Here is a 17783-nt window from a genome sequence, read left to right as displayed (position 1 = left end):
CTGTCCTGGAACTCACTTTGTAGACCATCCAAAAACACAGATATTTACATTCCAACTAATTAAAGCACCACAACATGGGGAACTTTCTTTTGGTTTTTCAAGACAGGGATTCTCCATGTAGTTTTGTTGCCTTTTCTGGATCTTACTCTGTAGACCATGCTGGTCTCAAACTCAGAGATCCACCTGTCTCTGCCTCCTGAGTGCTGATATTAAAGGTGTGTGCCACCACTGCCTGAACAAAGGTTGCTTTTTCAAAATAGATATTTTTCTTAGTTCTTCGAGAATTTCTTTCAGGGCATTTTGGCCATATTTATTCCTAACTCCTCCCTTAAGTACTCCCAGATCCACCTTTCCACTTCCTAGACCCCCAACTTAATGTCTTTAATTTTTTTTTTTTTTGTATAGCCCTGGCTGTCCTGAACTTTCTCTGTAGACCAGTCTGGCCTTGAATTCAGGGATCCCCCCTGGCCTGCCTTTGCTTCCTGAGTACTGGGATTAAAGGGGTGTGCCGCCACTGTTTAGCTTTGTTTTTAAAGTTAATAACCCATGAACTCTAATTTCTTCTTGTATTTTTGACATTGTTTCCTTTACTAAAATCTATTTTTATGACACTTTTTTTGAAAGGAGAGGTGGGCAAAATGCATTCATTGTTAAAAAGAATTATTTTCTTACAAATACTCACTTTTCTTTGTATTTTTCATAATAAATTTACTGAGAGGTAATTCACCATACAACTTACCCACTTAAATTCAGTCCATTTCCTATGTTTATCAAATTCTGTAACCCATCACTGCAATCAATTTTACAATAATTTTATCACTTCCAGAAAACATCATTTACTCCTGAGCAACCTCTCATCTACTTTTTGCCACTAAATCTGCCTAGTTTGAAGATTTCTTATCAGTGGAAACTTAGAATATATGGCCTTTTGTAAGTCTTGCCTCTTTGATTAACCATAGTCTTGCTCCCTCTCTCCTCTTCCCCACCCCCTTCTTTCTTTCTTTCTTTCTTTCTTTCTTTCTTTCTTTCTTTCTTTCTTTCTTTCTTTCTTTCTTTCTCTCTCTCTCTCTCTCTCTCTCTCTCTCTCTCTCTCTCTCTCTCTCTCCTTGAGAAAGTTTCATTATGTAGTCCTGAGTAGCTTCGAACTCAATATGTAGACCAGGCTGGCCTTTCATTCATATAGACATTCATATAGGCCTGCCAGTGTCTCTTAAGTGCTGGAACTAAAGGTATGTGCCACCATGTATGCCCTATTTGATTTTTAAAGGCCAGGTCTCTAAGTGTAGTTAAGGCTGTCCTGGAACTTGGGATCTCCTGGCCTTAGCCTTCCATTTGCTGTGATTGTAGGAACATACAGCTTTTCTGTTATTGGTTTTTTTTTTTTAAATTGTAAGGTTAGGAGCTATATGTTTGCATGCAGAGAGGGTCCAAATAGAAATTCACTTTATGTTTGCTTAATTGGAGTGGATTGGAAAGAGGCTTCAATACATGTGAGCAAAAGAAGGTTTTTTTCATACTGTACCTTTATTGAAGAACAGTATACTATATCGTACTATTGTAGTCTAATCTGATGATTTCAAAATTAGCCTTTTATTTGTTCCACCTTTTGAATCATAACATTTTCAAGGGAGCACATCAATCATTTACATGTCATTTCTATTTACAGATGATGTGGCATATCTGTTGTTCAGATTGAAAGGGAAAAATTACACTCAGAATCCCATCCATCTTGTAGCAGACTCTGGGACTCACAAAAATAAAATGTAATTTTATCTGTCCCACACATCAGCCATAGGTGACTTTCAAAAAGATGATTCCTAAAAAGCACTGCTGTTAAGTTCATACTGTAGGGGCTAGATAAATGGCTCTGTGATTAAGAGCCCTGGCTGATCTTGCACATGACCTGGGTTTTGTTCTTAGCACCAACATTAGAGGACTCACAACTGTTTTTAATTCTAGGCCAAGGGACTATGACACCACTTCTGGCCTCTGCAGGATCCTGCATGCATGTGATGCATATACATACACTCAGGCACACAAGTACATATAAAATAAATGTTAAATAAAAGAATTTCAGACTAAATAGAATGAACTTTCTTTCAAAAGATTGTAAACATTCTTGCTGTTGTTTAGGAAGAACCAACACTATCAAGCTGTATCCAGTTAATAATTGTGTGAGAGCTATTTGAGTGTGTTTTTCTGAGTGCAAGTGTCACAGGCCAGATAGATGATGCCCTGAAATTTACCTGAATCTATGCTAGATTCTGCTTCAGGCTGAGGCAGTGACTGGCACTGGTAGTTATTTAATAGGAGATTCTTGAATGGATGTACACACACATGCCTGCTAGTTTCCTTGCTTTATCTTAAAATGAAACTCTGGGGCTGGAGAGATGGCTCAGCAGTTAAGAGCCCTTGCTGCTCTTCCAGAGGTCCTGGATTCAATTTCCAGCCCTCATGTGGCACCCCACAAACATCTGTAATTCTAGTCCCAGATCATCTGATGCCCTCTTTTGTACTTTATGTGTACCAGACACACTTGAGGTATATAGACATATATGCAGAAAAATATCCTTACATATAAAATAAATAAATAACAATATTTAAAAGATGAGGCTTTTAATATCAACTTTGGAGGCTTGTTTTGAAGTCCAGAAAATTGTGCCTAAATGTCTTATGCTTGGTAAATGGTAAGAGCATCAAGATAATAGCTATCATTAAGCATTTATTCCATTTATTTCCTTCCTAGTTCTGTCCTCTTGTTGGAGGTTGGGTTGGTTGACATTTCTTTTCTTTTCTGTTTTCACATGTGCTTTGCTTTTGCCTCCAGTTTATTATGGAAGCATTTGCTCTTTAAAGCAGTTTATTTACCATGACCCTTTAGAGTGGGCTAAGTGGCATGTATGTGCAGTGGGTTCAGAACCTGTTTTCGTCTATCATATATGAACCCCAGACAGAACACAAATGGGTACAAAAGAGTGTCACTGTAAAATAAAATCCCCAGGGCTGAAAATTATTTCTATTATATTTTGGGATCTGAAATAAAAACGCTTTCTCTAAAATGAGAAAGTTTGTACATACCAATTATTTACCTATTTAAATGATAATTTGCTCTATAGGAACCGCTACTCAGCTCAGTAGAACTGAAATTTCTGGAATGGTGATCTAAACTCCTGTCATTGAGGCACACATTCAGAAATAAGACCCACAAGAGCATTGAGTCTCTTCTATAGCAACTCACCATAGAGCTAGCTATTTGGTCTTTGAAAACTGCAACTAACGAGACCATAGGAATGGTCTTCTCTACCTTGCAAGGCAGTCTTTTTGCCTGTAGATTGTTCTGACATTTTTGAACTAAGTACCTCTGTACAATATTCTTTCTGTTAAGAGGAAAATCCAACCACTTAACCAAACAACCAAAGGAATTCTTGATCAGATAACTATGGAGAACATATATGGCTTGTACCAAGGAGTTATATGTATTTGCTAGGAAATATGGCACTACGTTTAATCTTCAAAGTTTCATAAATGTATTTGATTCTTTACTTTTTCCTCGAACATCTATCCAAAATGGCGTAGGATGGTATTCAGCCCATAGTAGTTAGGCATGGTGGTACACACCTTCAATCCCAGCTTTCAGGAGGTAGAGGCAGGCAGATCTCTCAGGTTGATGCTAGCCTGGTCTACAGAATGAGTTCTAGGACAGCCAGGGATACAAAGAGAAACCCTGTCTCAAACAACAATAACAACAAAGAACAAAGAAAGAAAGAAAGCCCAACATGTTGGCACAAACCTGTCCTTCCAACATTTAGGAAGTAGAGGCAGGAAGATAAGACACTCACGGCAGGCCTGGGCTATATGAGATACCGTCTTAAATTAGAGTGAATATAAAATACATCTTTATGGGCTTCAGCACCTACCATGTTACGAGCTGATGCATGCTCTGAATTTCTGCACATGACTCAATGAACATAGAGCATCTGATTAGATGGATATACCCTCTTGTATGACATTCCAAATATATTCATTTCTGTACCTCGTAGCACTTGAAAAAAATCTTTGAATTCTAACCATATTACTTCATTTGAGATAAAAGAATTAGTGGTTGTATACAACTTTATGATCAAGGTAGAAGGGGCTGGAGAGATGACCCAGTGGTTAAGAACTCTTGTTACTCTTGCAGAGGACTTGGGTCTGCTCCTAGTACCCACATGGTGGTTCATAACCATCTAGAACTCCAGTTATAAGAGATCTGATCTCTTCTTCTGGCATCTGCAGGTACTATGTGCACATGGTACACATACAAACAAGCAGGCAAAATACTCAAGCATATTAAAAAAAAAAAAAAGACCAAGAGCCTAATGCTTCTTATCATATGTGAGTGAACTACAAGAGTGTTTCTTATCTTTGGTTTTCAGTTTGTGCCTGATTGTTTGTTTATATGCAAACAAGAGTTTTCTTTTTAGCAGAGAAGATTTATTATTTTTAATTATTTGTATATGTATATCTCTGTGTGAGTATGTGCATACAAGTGCAGTACCTACAAGGATTCAGAGGCCTTAGATTCCTTTGAACTGGAGTTGCAGGCAGTTAGGATCTGGGAAACAAATTTGAGTCATCTGCCCCAGCAGTACATGCTCTTAACCACTGAATCATCTCTTCAGCTCCCAACCAGCTCATTTGTTGTTTGCCGTATAGTTCAAGTAAGAAAAATGCATGACTTTTATTTGTCTGTAATGGAGCAGCTTGGCCAGCTTCCTGTCAAAGGTGTCTTTGCTCAGCATGGAAGATGTTGTAATGTGAGTTTGATCCAGCACTGTGATCAAGATTAAAAAAAAGTTTGTTTTTTGTTTTTTGTTTTTGAAATAAGGTCTCATACAGCCAAGGGTGGCCTCAAACTCGATGTACTCAAGTGTGACCTCAATTTTTCTATACTTCTGCCTCCTGTTCCTGGGGGAGTGCTCAATGGGATTACAAATGTGTGCCAGGATGCCTGGTTTATGTGTTGCTGGGAATAGATCTCAGGGCTTCATGCATACTAGGCAAGCATGCTATCAACTGAATTACATCTCCAATCTTTTTATTTCCTATGCCTTGAAATGAAAGAATTTAAGGAGTCTGTGAGAGAAACATTATGAATCATACTCATTTTCACTCTTGTATTACAGGAGGAAATCTGTGTGGAAATGTAAGAGCCTCAGAGTCAAAACAGGGTGCAACTCAGCATCACAACTGTCTCCTAATCTAAGAATCTAGTGTTTTCCACTTCCTTGTTTTCAGCAACAATTTTACCCTGTCTTCTGTGGATGCTCACTGTCAGCCATCTGTCTTCTCTTACCTTTCCATTGTTAGTTCCTCTCACTTTAGTCAATTGTTAATCAAGACTGTTTTTAAAGTGGTAGCATCTCTTTTTTCTTTTTTCTTTTGTTTTATTCGTTTTACATACCAATCACAGATCCCTGTCTTCCCTCCTCCTGCCCCTCCAGCCTCCCCCCCATCCCAACCCTCATTCCCTCCTACAAGAAGGTAAGGCCTCCCATGTGGAGTCAGCAGAGCCTGGTACATTCAGTTGAGGCAGGTCCAAGCCCCTCCTCCCTGCACCAAGGCTGTGCATAGGTAGTGGTCAGCCCATCCCTTTTCATTATTATTAAAAATGCTATTTTAATAGGATGGCATTTTAGGTCTCAAAATATGAGTATATTTTCCTTATGCATATGATTTTCCACATTGTTGGCTATCCTAGAATGTAGGTACCTTAGAAAATATCTGCTAAATGGCCCTAAAATGGAGGGAATGAAGGGAAGGGTGCATGAGTGACTTGCTCAAGGTTACAGAGCAACTCAGTGGCTCCTATTGTCAGCCCATAGCCTTTTGCTTTATGCTCAAGGCAACTTTTTTATGTAGCTGTTTAAATTGTGGAGTAATAACTTTTATAGCTCTTCAAGATTCTGAGTGGTGCAGAATCAGGCTGCATACGTATTATTTCCAGTTTGCCATCTGACATAACATTAATCAATTTATTTTAATAGACATTCTTGCTGTTCAAATCAGGAGAGAAATTGGGTTTCTTTTGTAGGGATGCCTCTATGTTCTAATGTTGTGTGTTTGTTTTGAGAGAGGGGTCTCCCTATGCAGCATTGGCTGGTCTAGAACTCACTGTATAGACAAGGTTGGCTTTGAACTCAGAGACTCACCTGCCTCTACCCTTCCAGTGCTGGAATTATAGGCATGTGCCACCACACCTGCTTCTAGTGCTCCTTTATTCAAGCCCTAGGCCATTATTACTTTTGGAAGCATGTGAGGACAGAGGAAAATATAGTCTTTTATTCTGTGATCCTTCTACTATATCTCCATGTCTAAAAATGTGGATGTGTAACATTATTTTATTTGAGGCACCATAGTGTTGAAAGAATTATTTCATATGCTAATGTGTATGGTTTGGTTTGGGATATACCAGGAATCTAAATATATATAAATCTAATTGTGTAAATGCATAGCATTAATTACAAGACAATTTTAATAATTATTTAAAAAAGATTAGTACATGTTTATGTATTTACTTTGCACAGTGCATGTGCGGAGGTCAGAAGACAATTTGCAATGTCAGTTCTCTCCTTCTGCCATATGGATCCTAGGGACCAACTCAGCTTGTCAGGCTACCCTACCCACCAGGCCATTTTGTAGACCCTCAATCATATGTTTTTAATGACTTGTATTTTATGGCCATAAATATATCAGCTAATTGCTCTATGTTTCCAGTTAGGTAGGTAATTCTGTAACATATGCTATTCTACAGCTTTGTCAATTCTTTTGAGGAGTTTTGTTCTTGATAAAGCACATGTATATGTGATGGTTTCAGGAGCACTGGGAAGGGTGTGTCATCAGCCTGACACCACCAAATATGAGGACTTTGAAGGTCTTTTATATCAGAAAGCAAGTGGAAAATATGGCTTCAGTAAGAGATGTCAAACCACAGGCATTAAATCAGCCATCCCAAATACCCTAGTTCAATGACCTATTTTCTTTTAAAAAGTTATCCTTGTTCATGGACTGGAGGCAGATAATGGACTTTTAGTTTTGATCCCTGTAGTGTTTGGTAGATTTGAACATTGTGAGCTAGCATTTAAGATCTAGGGCACCTAAAATGATTGTATGACTTGATGCAGGGACAGTGACTTAAAAATGCTACTGTTAATTAGGTGTCTACTGTTATGCTAACTGTTTCATATTATAGTTCATAGCACCTTGTTAGGTAGATCTTATGATGCCCAGGATACAGTTGAGGAAACTGGGCCTCAATGAGTCTGTGTCTGGCCCGTCCAAGTTTGTATAGCTACTAAGTGCAGTAAATGGGATTTGAATCCAGGTCTTTCTCATTCAGAAACACATGTTGTTAACCACTCTACCATTGATCTTCCTCAATTAGGGTTAATAATACCTTCCTTAGGATATTTTAAGGATCCAAAATGATTTGTATAAAAACTTAAGTGTGCTTTGTAATTGCTGATAAAGTTCTACGGAATGAAAGTCACTATGAGAAGTGGAAGACAGTATGCTGCAGTGTGTGCATGACTACTCTTCAAAGAAGCCAGGGCTCTTTGTACCTTGTTCTTCATCTTCTGATGGGTGAGAGTAGTTTTTGTTCCAGACATAGATTCTGAAAAGTAGGTCATTGGTTCTATATACTGTGTGATGTCATAAAGAGCATGGCTATCTTTCCCTATATCTGAGGGAGGAAAGAGGAGATAACTGCAGATATATCTGTATACACACATCTCTAAGGGCCCCAGAGTTCTTTGGGGCACAGTGAAGATTTCTGTATACTTCTAGCTACACTTTAACAGTGGTATTGTTTCTTTTCTTGTTTGTCATAGAAACTGAGTTCCTCTTCCAGTTAAAGGACATCAATCATTTCCTAATGCAAGACATTGCCTTCCTGTCTGGTAAGCAAACTTTATAATTTACTTAAGGGCAGATAAACGTATGAACTGGTCAACAGAGTTCATTTGAGACATATACATAGCTTGTTATCCATATCCATATATATGCATATATAAGCATACATATATTAGATTGAAAACTGTTTTAATAATCATTTGTATGTTGGGTATCTGTTAACTAAACAAGTGGACACTCAGAATATTAAGGACTTTTCAACAGTTTTAAATGTCGTTAAGACCAATCTTAACCACTCTTGTAAATTTGACTTTGAGACCAAGTCTTTAGACACCGACAATGGGGGTCTGAATCTATCTATCTGTGTGTCTGTGTGTCTGTCTGTCTGTCTATCTACCTACCTAGAGACAGAGGCTCTTTATGTAGGATTGCTTAGCTTGGAACTCTGTAAACAACACACAGCTCAATTACTATGTATGACAGAATAGTAGTTCCCTATATCCATTGGTGATACACTCCAGCCAGAAACTACCAAATCCAGTGTGTGTGTGTGTGTGTGTGTGTGTGTGTGTGTGTGTGTGTGTGTGTGTGTGTGTCCCTCCTAGGGCGCTTCAGGATTGCACACAGTACCAGAGTTCATTTTTTAAACAACCACAAAAATGTTTGAAAAGTGAGATGGGGGCAACAAGCACTAAGGATGCTTCTATTCAGAATATAATTTAAACAAGAGAGCTGGAAATGTAGCTCAGTGGTAGAACACTTACGTGAAGCAAAAGTACTTGAGACATAAAAATTCTATCACTGTCTGGGAAACACTGACTGATAGAGGAGGTTTATTTGGCTTACAAGACTTAATCTTAAGTTCATCATTAAGAGAAATCAGGGCAGTCACTCATGCAAAAGAAGAGACAGTAACCATGGGGCAAACTGTTTACTAGCTTTTTCTTCAAGGCTTGCTCATATTACTTTCTTTAACAGCCTGGACCACTTGGCTGGGGTGGCACTGCCCACATTGGTTTGGAACCTCCCACATCGATTATTAATCGGAAAATGCCACACAGACATGCCCAGAGGCCAATCTGATGGAGGCAGTTCTCAATTGAGAGTCCCCCTCTTCCAGGTGTCTCTTGTTTATGCACAGAGGGAGAGGGAGAGAGAGGTTGTGTTCTGTTGAATGTTGAGGGCTGGATGGTGAAATTTCTATCAGTTTTACTTATATTGTTTGTAGCTCTATTATAAAGTATGTAAGTGTTTAGTGCTGTGTTCGTCTGATAGGTTGACAACTTAAAAATTAGCTAATGAACTTAAAAAAATGCTTATTTTACTTTTCAAAAATTATGTTTTTGTGCACATGAGTGTAGGTGCCTACAGAGGCCAGAAGAGGGCATAGGAATCCTTGGAACTAAAGTAACAGGTGCTTGTGAGCCACCTGACATGGGTGCTGGGAACTGAAATCGATTAGTGCAAGAGCACTATGTCATCTTAACTGTGAAACCATCTCTCCAGCCACTTAAACGAACTTTGCTAGAAAATTTATTTGACACCTTTTTTTGAGTTAGGGTTTCTCTTTGTAGCCCTGGCTGTCCTGAAACTTGCTCTGTAGACCAGGCTAGCTTCAAACTCATAGAGATCTGACAACTGCCTCTGCCTCCTGAGTACTGGGATTAAAGGCATGTGCTACCATGCCCATACTTTAGAATTATTTTTATGTATGAATGTTTTGTCTGCATGTATGTATGTGCATCATGTGCATGCCTGGTGTCTGTGGAGGGAAAAAGAGAGTGTTAAATCCCCTGAAACTGGAGTTACAGATGATTGTGAGCCACCATGTGGGTGCTGAGATTTAAATCTACATCCTTTGCAAGAGCATTAAATGCTTTTAACTGCTGAGCCATTTCTCCAGCCCCTGAGCCCCTGAAGTCAATGTCTTTCTTCTTTCTTTCCCTCCTTCCCTCCCTCCCTCCCTCTCTTTCTTTCTTTCTCTCTTTATTTTTTTTTCTTTTTTGAGACAAGATTTCTCTGCATAACCCTGGCTATTCTGGAACTTACTCTGTAGACCAGGCTGACCTTGAACTCACAGATGTCTGCCTCTGCCTCCAGAGTGCTGGGATTAAAGGTATGTACCACTGTGCCCAGCTCTCCTGAACTTTTTTATGTCTAGTAATATTACTGGTTCTGAAATCTAGTTTGCTTAATATTAGACGGTATAACTGGGTAGATTGCTGTCTCTCTTCACATTCACAGTTCTAGTAAGAAGCACATTACCATATTTATTTGGGTTCTGGATGATCTACTTCATGCTTTTTTGGACAGCACTTTGCCAACTAAGCTATTACTCCAGCCCTGATTTTTTAACTTTAGTTGTAACATTTAGACCATTTTCTTTTCTGCTTACCATGACTCACTGTGCTCAGTTTTATGAAAATTTGCACTGTCAATTTCTCATTTGGAATTTAGGATTATGGTTTTTTAATCTTGGTTGTTCAACTTGGCAGGTCATCTGTTTCTTTAGCCATATTCTCTTCTTACTTGCTTATTCATTTTGTCCTCTTTGTTTTTCTTTCTTATTTTGCTTTTGTTTTAGGAACCACTTTGCTAGATTTTACTTATTGTTGTTTTGGTTTGTATAGAAATTGTGATTCTCATAAAACTCTTGATTACCCCAATCTTTTAATCATGCTCTTTATTTATTATGATTATGATTGTTATTTGGTTTTTCGAGACAGGGTTTCTCTGTGTAGCTTTGGCTGTCCTGGAACTCACTTGGTAGCCCAGGCTGGTCTCGAACTCACAGAGATCCACCTGCCTCTGCCTTCAAGTGCTGGAATTAAAGGTGTGTGCCACTACCCAGTCTAATCATCCTCTTTAAATCTGAAACTCCTCCTTCTTGTTTTGGCACATCAATTGATAATTTGGTTGATTTGGTTTATTTTAGGTGGCCGGGGAAGGGACAATGCTTGGATCATTACATTTCCAGAAAACTGTAACTTTAGGTGCATTCCAGAGGATGTAATTGCAAAAGTGCTCAATTACTTGACATCTATTGCAAGGTATAGTATTTCACTACATTCTAAAATTTTGTTTTATATCTAATACCAACTTGAAGGTTATAAAAGGAAGATTGCTAGTTCTCATTATCGTTATTGTGAATAGTAAGTAAACTTTACCTAAAGTAGATAAATATAACAAAAGAGGAGGCTGAGAACTACTTAAATTCTCTTTTTTTGTTTGTTCATTTGTTTTGTTTTATTTATCGAGACAGGGTTTCTCTGTGTAGGCCTGGTTGTCTTGGAAATCCCTCTGTAGACCAGGCTGGCCTCAAACTCACAGAGATCTACCTGCCTTTGCCTCTTTGAGTGCTGGGTTTGAAAGCCTGTGCCACTACCACCTGCCTAAATTAGAAATATATATATATATATATATATATATATATATATATATATATATATATATATATATATATTTAATATTTAGGAGTGTGCTATCTGTATGTATAAGCTTATGCCAGAAAAGGGCATCATATCCCTCTATAGATGGTTTGAGCCACCATGTGGTTGCTAGGAATTGAACTCAGGACCTCTGGAAGAACAGCCAGTGCTCTTTAACCACTGAGCCATCTCTCCATCCCCAAATTATAAATATATTTAAAAATATACTGCAAAATATAGACTGATGATGCAAACTATATCCTGAAGAGAAAATATATAAATATGCTGAGGACTTATGTAAAGAGATGTAGTGCTCTAAAAGTGCTGGCCCTCACAAAGAATATCAGTCTATATAAAAGAATACTTTACTAGCTAAGAGTGAAGAAAGCTGGTTTTCCCTTTGTCCAAGGATTACATACAGCAGTGGTGCTGGGAGCTACCATGCAGGATAATTTGATAATAAAATCAGTTGGCACTAGTGTATATTAAAATGAAAAACTTACAAGCCTCCTTAGAGGGGCTGGAGAGTTTTCTCAACAGTAAGAGTACTTGCTGCACAATAACAAACCAGGTGTCTCATGCACCAGCTATGAGGTGGCAGAACAGAAGAATCTCTGGGGCTTTATGTTTTTCAGCTTAGCCAAGAAAATGTGAGCCCCATGTTAAGGGAAAGGAATTCACCTCAAAAGAATAGGTGGAGAGTGATAGAGGAGCATACCCAATGCTTTCTACACACACACACACACACACACACACACACACACACACACACCCTTTAGAGATTATATTTCTGTTGAATATAATCTATCATATGTATATATGTATGTATGTATGTATGTATGTATGTATGTATGTATCTATCTATCTATCTATCTATCTATCCATCCAGACAGGGCCATACTTTGTAGACTCGGCTGGCTGGCTGGCTGGCCTGGACTTCTCTATGCACTTCCCTGTGTAGACCAGACTGGTCTCACATTTACAGAGATCTTTCTACTTCTGCTTCCAGAGCACTTGTATTAAAGGCCTGTGCCACCAAACTCAGCCAAGATAAAATTTTAAAGGAAGCAGTTTTCATTTACTAACCCTAAAGAATAGAGAACATAATTTATTTGAAGAGTCTTATGAACAAAAGTCGAGCTCTAGAAGAGTAAATTTATATTGTACCTGTTGAGGCTTAAAAGTATTGTTAGGGCAAATCAAAGTTATATTATCCATTAAATTGCCTCCCCTCAAACTCAAAGAGTAGCCCGCAGTGAAAAACGATATATTTAACTATATATATATATATTTTTTTTTTTTTCTTCAAGCAAACGAAAAGATCATTGATAGATTGCTGTGTGAAGTTAAGCTTGATATTATGAAAGGCAGAGGTTGTTGAGTTTTCCACCAACATTTCAGGATTCCAAATCCATTTTCCTAATCCATCTTTGTCATATAATTATTTCCTATTTTATTTTATATATTTTTATTTTTATTTTATGTGTATGTCTGTGTTTTTACGTGAGTGAATGCCATGTCTGTGTGTGTGCCTGTGGAAGTCAGAAACGGGTAATGGATCCCTTAGACCTGGAGTTACAGGTGGTTTTGAGCCACTCTGTAGGTACTGGGAATCAAAGTCAGGACCTCTGCAAGAGGAGCAAGAACTCTTAACCACTGAGCCATCCCTCCAGCCCCTTGATTTTCCTATTTACAAGATTGAAGTTAGTGTTGAAAAAGAAAGTTTAAATAGTCAAAAGGGGACTATAGATTTAAAGTAATTTTTAAAGTATACCCTTTTTGGTTTATTTTGAGACAGGGTGTCATTATATAGCCCTGGCTGTCCTGGAACTTTCTATGTAGACCAGGTTGGCCTCAAACTTACAGAGATTCACCTGACTCAGCCTCCCTGAGTGCTGGGATTAAAGGCATGCAACACTAATTCTGGCTAAGATAGCACTTTCAGATCTAAAATTTTCTTCAGTTAAATATCAACTGTAAAGTAAATAGTCATAAATAAAGACACATATAACAATTAAGAGTTATTACTGACAAAAATTATTATTTATTTTTCTTTTGTAGACAAAGTGGATCTGACTCCCGATTTACTATTATTTTGGATCGAAGACTGGATACATGGTCTTCCCTCAAAATTTCCCTCCAGAAAATCTCAGTAAGTACCATGTACTCTACAGTAACTTCTTTTTTTATATATATTCCTAGCCTTTTGAAAGTATGGGTTATTTTGATATCGATGGAGACAATAAATATTGATATTGATAAAATGAAAAGGGAAAGTAGAAAGATTTGTGGACTGAAGTAAAGAACTCAGATAGGTCTCAGTAAAGAACTTGAGATCCTGATATAAGTCCTAGTGGGAAAGAATGAGTAATTGATAGTTCAAGTTATAAGTGAGTGAAGACTTGTGGTTCTGGATGACTTTCAGGGGAAGACATAGACTTTATAGGACCTTTTAGAAAATGGAGATATCTGTGTTGTATACCCAATATACATAGAGAAAAGTAAAGAAAAAATTTCAAACAGTAGTTGGTATTCCAAGCACCCAAAGATAAGCCCTGCCTACTTTTTTTTTTTTTTAACATTTTGTGTATATCTTTTTAGACTTCTTTTTCCTAGTATAAAATATAGAGGTGAGTATCCCCAAATTCTGTATCAGCCCAACTGAAAGTCTAGTTTTCAGTTTTGAAGATCCAGAAAGAAGAAACAGTTTTCCTAGAAGGCACAATACAATTCTGCCCACTGCTAAGATAGCTTTACATGATTAGGCTTTCCAGGATAGTGATGCTGTTCAAAGCCTCCCTTTAACAGAAGACAAAGGAGATAACTTCTGAGCTGACAAGACTGGCAATATCTGTGAAAATTTCATTTGGCCCATATTCTCTATCAGAGCCAAGTTGCTGGGACTCAGGTTACTTTTTTCTTTAAGATTCCACTATAATCAACCATGATAAATTCTTTTTCTTTTCATTTATTTTTTTTGTTTCTATTATTTTATTTTACAAAATCAGAAAACTCAGCAATAGATGATGCAATATTTGATACACTAGGAGTTGTTTATTTTAAGCATATATACAAAAGTATGGGTTGTTCATATTTATTGGTTGTCATGTGAAGTTTCATACATCTACACATTGTATAATGCTTAAATCAAGAAAGGCATATGCCTTTTCAAACATTCATTTTTCCTTTCTGGTGAAAATCCATTCTAACTCTTTGAATGGGATAGTATATTCTTGTTATCTCTTGTTAACGCATGTGTAATAGCTCACCAGAACTTATTGCTCCTGTGGTCTGCAGTTCTCTGTCTCCTGACTGACTCAGGGGCCACTCCCACCAGAGGAAATTTATTTAGTTGCAAAGCCATGACAAATATTGAGGTTGTTGAAGTTCTGAGTCAGTACATTTTTTTAGTATATTGTTTGTTGACATGAAAACATGCTAACACTTGGAGCCAGATATATTAGCAAAGTGAATAAGTTCATCCATTTCATATCATGAATTATTACTTATTTGGGGGCCATTTAGTAGTGGTTTTCTGTTATTTGTTTATAACAGGTATTTAATCTATAATCTATATATGAAATATCTAAAATAAATAGTGCATGTTAATTTCTTTTCCTTTTGCTGTGATAAATCTCTATGAAAGCAGAAGAAGGTCAAATACTCATGATTCTAGGCTATAGTCTATCATAGCAGAGAATTCACAGTGGCAGGAACTTGAAGCAGCTGATCACATTCTATCCTTAGCCAGAAGAACAGAAAGATGAGTGCATACATGTTAGTGCACAGCTCCCTTTCTCCACTGTCACATCATAATCCACGGTGGGCAGGTCTTCACACCTCAGTTAACACAATTAAGATAGTCCCCCACATATATGTCCAGAGGCCCATATCCCTGATGATTTTAGATTTTGTCAAGTTGAAACTTAGTACTGACCATCACATAGTGAAGAGAACATAAAAGTCAAACAAGTTGCTAAACTAAAATAATAATACTGACTGTAGCTCTGTTGGTAGAGTCTTCCCTACAAAGCCATCCCCAACACTACACAAATCAGGCATGGTGGTACATGCTTGTAATCCTTGTACTCAGGAGGCAAAAGCAGGAGGACAGGCAGTTCAAGGTCATAACTGGCTACATAGTAAATTTAAAACCAGTCTCAACAACCACAACTACAGAAAAGCCTTTGTGAGTACATTTTTCTACTCAAAAGTATTCATATTTATTATTACGGATACTCCTTTTTCTAGATTAAGAATTGTCATCAGGCCTCAAAATTTGTCTCATATATACTTAGACTCCATGGATATAATATCTTTTGAAAGGGTATATGATGTATTAACTAAAAAGCCAGAGTAAGAATTGAAATTTCATGAATTCTAAAAGTTGTGCATTCTACTTATCTGCTGCTTTATATAACTGTTTGCATGGATTGTAGATACACAACTAAATTCAGTGTTTTTTTTAAGATAAATTCTTTTGGGGTGAATATATTTGCCCTTAATATACTATTGAGTTGTATTAATGGGATACAATGAAATAAAAAAAAAAAAAACTATTTCCCTTGTCTTATGAACTTGAGGTCAGTAGAGGTAATGTCTTGTTTCTTGTTGTCCTAGGGATGTTACCCAGAGGGCAAGTAGGTTTTATTTTCAGCAAACAGCTTGGAGCTCAGGGTCTTTTTATTCTTTTTTTTTTTTTGGTTTTTTGAGACAAGGTGGTCTTTTTATTCTTAAACTAGCAAATTAAGCAAGTTAGGGGTACAGGACTTTGTGTCATGTAACTGGCTACATTGAGACCCTGTCACTAAAAGACAAAATACAAGGCTGAGGTGATGGTTCAGTATATAAGAGCACTTGCCATGCAAGCATGAGCACCTGCATTCAAGCCTCCAAAGCCAATGTAAAAAGCTGTGGAAAAAGGAGAATTAGTGGGACTTGCTGGTTGGTAGCCTACCTCTGGGTCTTGTGACAGAATTTGTCTCAATGGCAGAGAGTGATAGAACAGGCCATTCAACATCTTTTGGTTTCTGTGCATGCATATGGGTGTATAAACACATACACACACGCACAGGCACACACACACTCATTGTATTAGTTGTTTTTTGTTGCTGTGAGAAGACACTTCAACCAAAGTAACTTATAGAAGAAAGAGTCTATTTGGGCTTGTGGTTCCTGAGGGCTAAGAGCCCATCATGGCAGGGAATCATGACAGCATGTGGAGGGCATGAGGGCAGGAAGTGGATACTGAGAACTCACATCTTGAACTGCAAGCATGGAAAGGAGAGAGCAGTAGGAAATGACAAAGCCTACCTCCAAGTGACATGCTTCCTCCAACAAGGCCACACCTACCAAATCTTCCCCCAACAATTCCACTAACTGAGGACTAAGTGTCCAAATACCTGAGCTTATTGGGGGACATTCTCATTCAAATTACCGAACTCACACAAAACAAAATTGCTCTGGAGATGAAGTTGGATAGATGTTTTCTTTTTAATATATTATCTTATTTCTTTCTAAATATTTATTTCATTTTTAATTGTGTATGTATATGAATGTGTGAGTGTTGGTGTCCAAAGAGTCCAAAAGAAGATATTGGATCCCTTGGAACTGGAGTTATAAGTGGTTGTGGACCACCTGGCATAGGTGCTGGTAATACTTGGGTCCTCAGAAGAGAAGTTAATTCTCTTAACTACTGAGCCATCTTTTCAGCCCTCTTTTTTTTTTTTAGCATTTTAAATGTTTCTGCTGTTGATATAGTTTATATACTCACACTCAAGATCACATTAGATATATCTCAACTATCAATAGCTACCAGACACCATTTGAAGTAAAGATGACTATTAATGAAATAAAGATGAGTATTGAATTGTGATCAGGCTATAGTGTATGAAAAAAATCTAAATCTATTTTCAAAAAAAAGATGACTTGAATGCCAGATAATGTCGTGAGGTAAAGTTAACATTTTATAAGGTTGTTTTTTTTTTTTTTTTTTTTTTTTTTTTTTTTTTTTTTTGGTTTTTTTTGGTTTTTCGAAACAGGGTTTCTCTGTGTAGCTTTGTGCCTTTCCTGGAACTCCCTTGGAGACCAAGCTGGTCTCGAACTCACCTGCCTCTGCCTCTGGAGTGCTGGGATTAAAGGCATGTGCCACCACCGCCCAGCAAGATATTCTCATGAAAGTAACCATTGTGTAACACGGCTTTTTGTAGTCTATTACTTTAGCATTTGCCAATTTTCTCCTGGTCCTGTGGACAGAACTTAGGGCCACACATGTGCTACCACTGAGTTACATCCTCATGTGGTCTATTACTTTCAGTAAGATAACTATATAGTTCAATTTGAAGACCTTAACTTACAGCTTCCCAAATAAATGAAAGTAGGCAGGTTAGGCTTCATAATTAATGAGAGAAGAATTTGAAATTATTGCTGATTGACATATAATAATTGTACATATGGGACTGG

At 37.6% G+C, this 17783-nt stretch overlaps 1 protein-coding gene across 6 annotated transcripts in view; it reads left to right on the top strand.

Annotated features, from left to right (window-relative positions):
* Mcf2 (MCF.2 cell line derived transforming sequence) overlaps nt 1-17783 on the top strand; it is a 101797-nt gene that overhangs the window by 11465 nt on the left and 72549 nt on the right. For all 6 annotated transcript variants that reach the window (XM_036175181.1, XM_036175180.1, XM_036175177.1 and 3 more), the window contains exons 2-4: nt 7872-7940; nt 10829-10943; nt 13383-13473. In XM_036175181.1, the coding sequence (XP_036031074.1) occupies nt 7872-7940; nt 10829-10943; nt 13383-13473 (275 nt within the window). The remainder of the gene's footprint in view (nt 1-7871; nt 7941-10828; nt 10944-13382; nt 13474-17783) is intronic.

The sequence above is a fragment of the Onychomys torridus genome, chromosome X (genome assembly GCF_903995425.1).
Source record: "Onychomys torridus chromosome X, mOncTor1.1, whole genome shotgun sequence".
NCBI classification, from domain to species: domain Eukaryota; kingdom Metazoa; phylum Chordata; class Mammalia; order Rodentia; family Cricetidae; genus Onychomys; species Onychomys torridus.
Note: the sequence above shows the minus strand (reverse complement) of the source record. Positions and strands in the feature narration are given on the sequence as shown.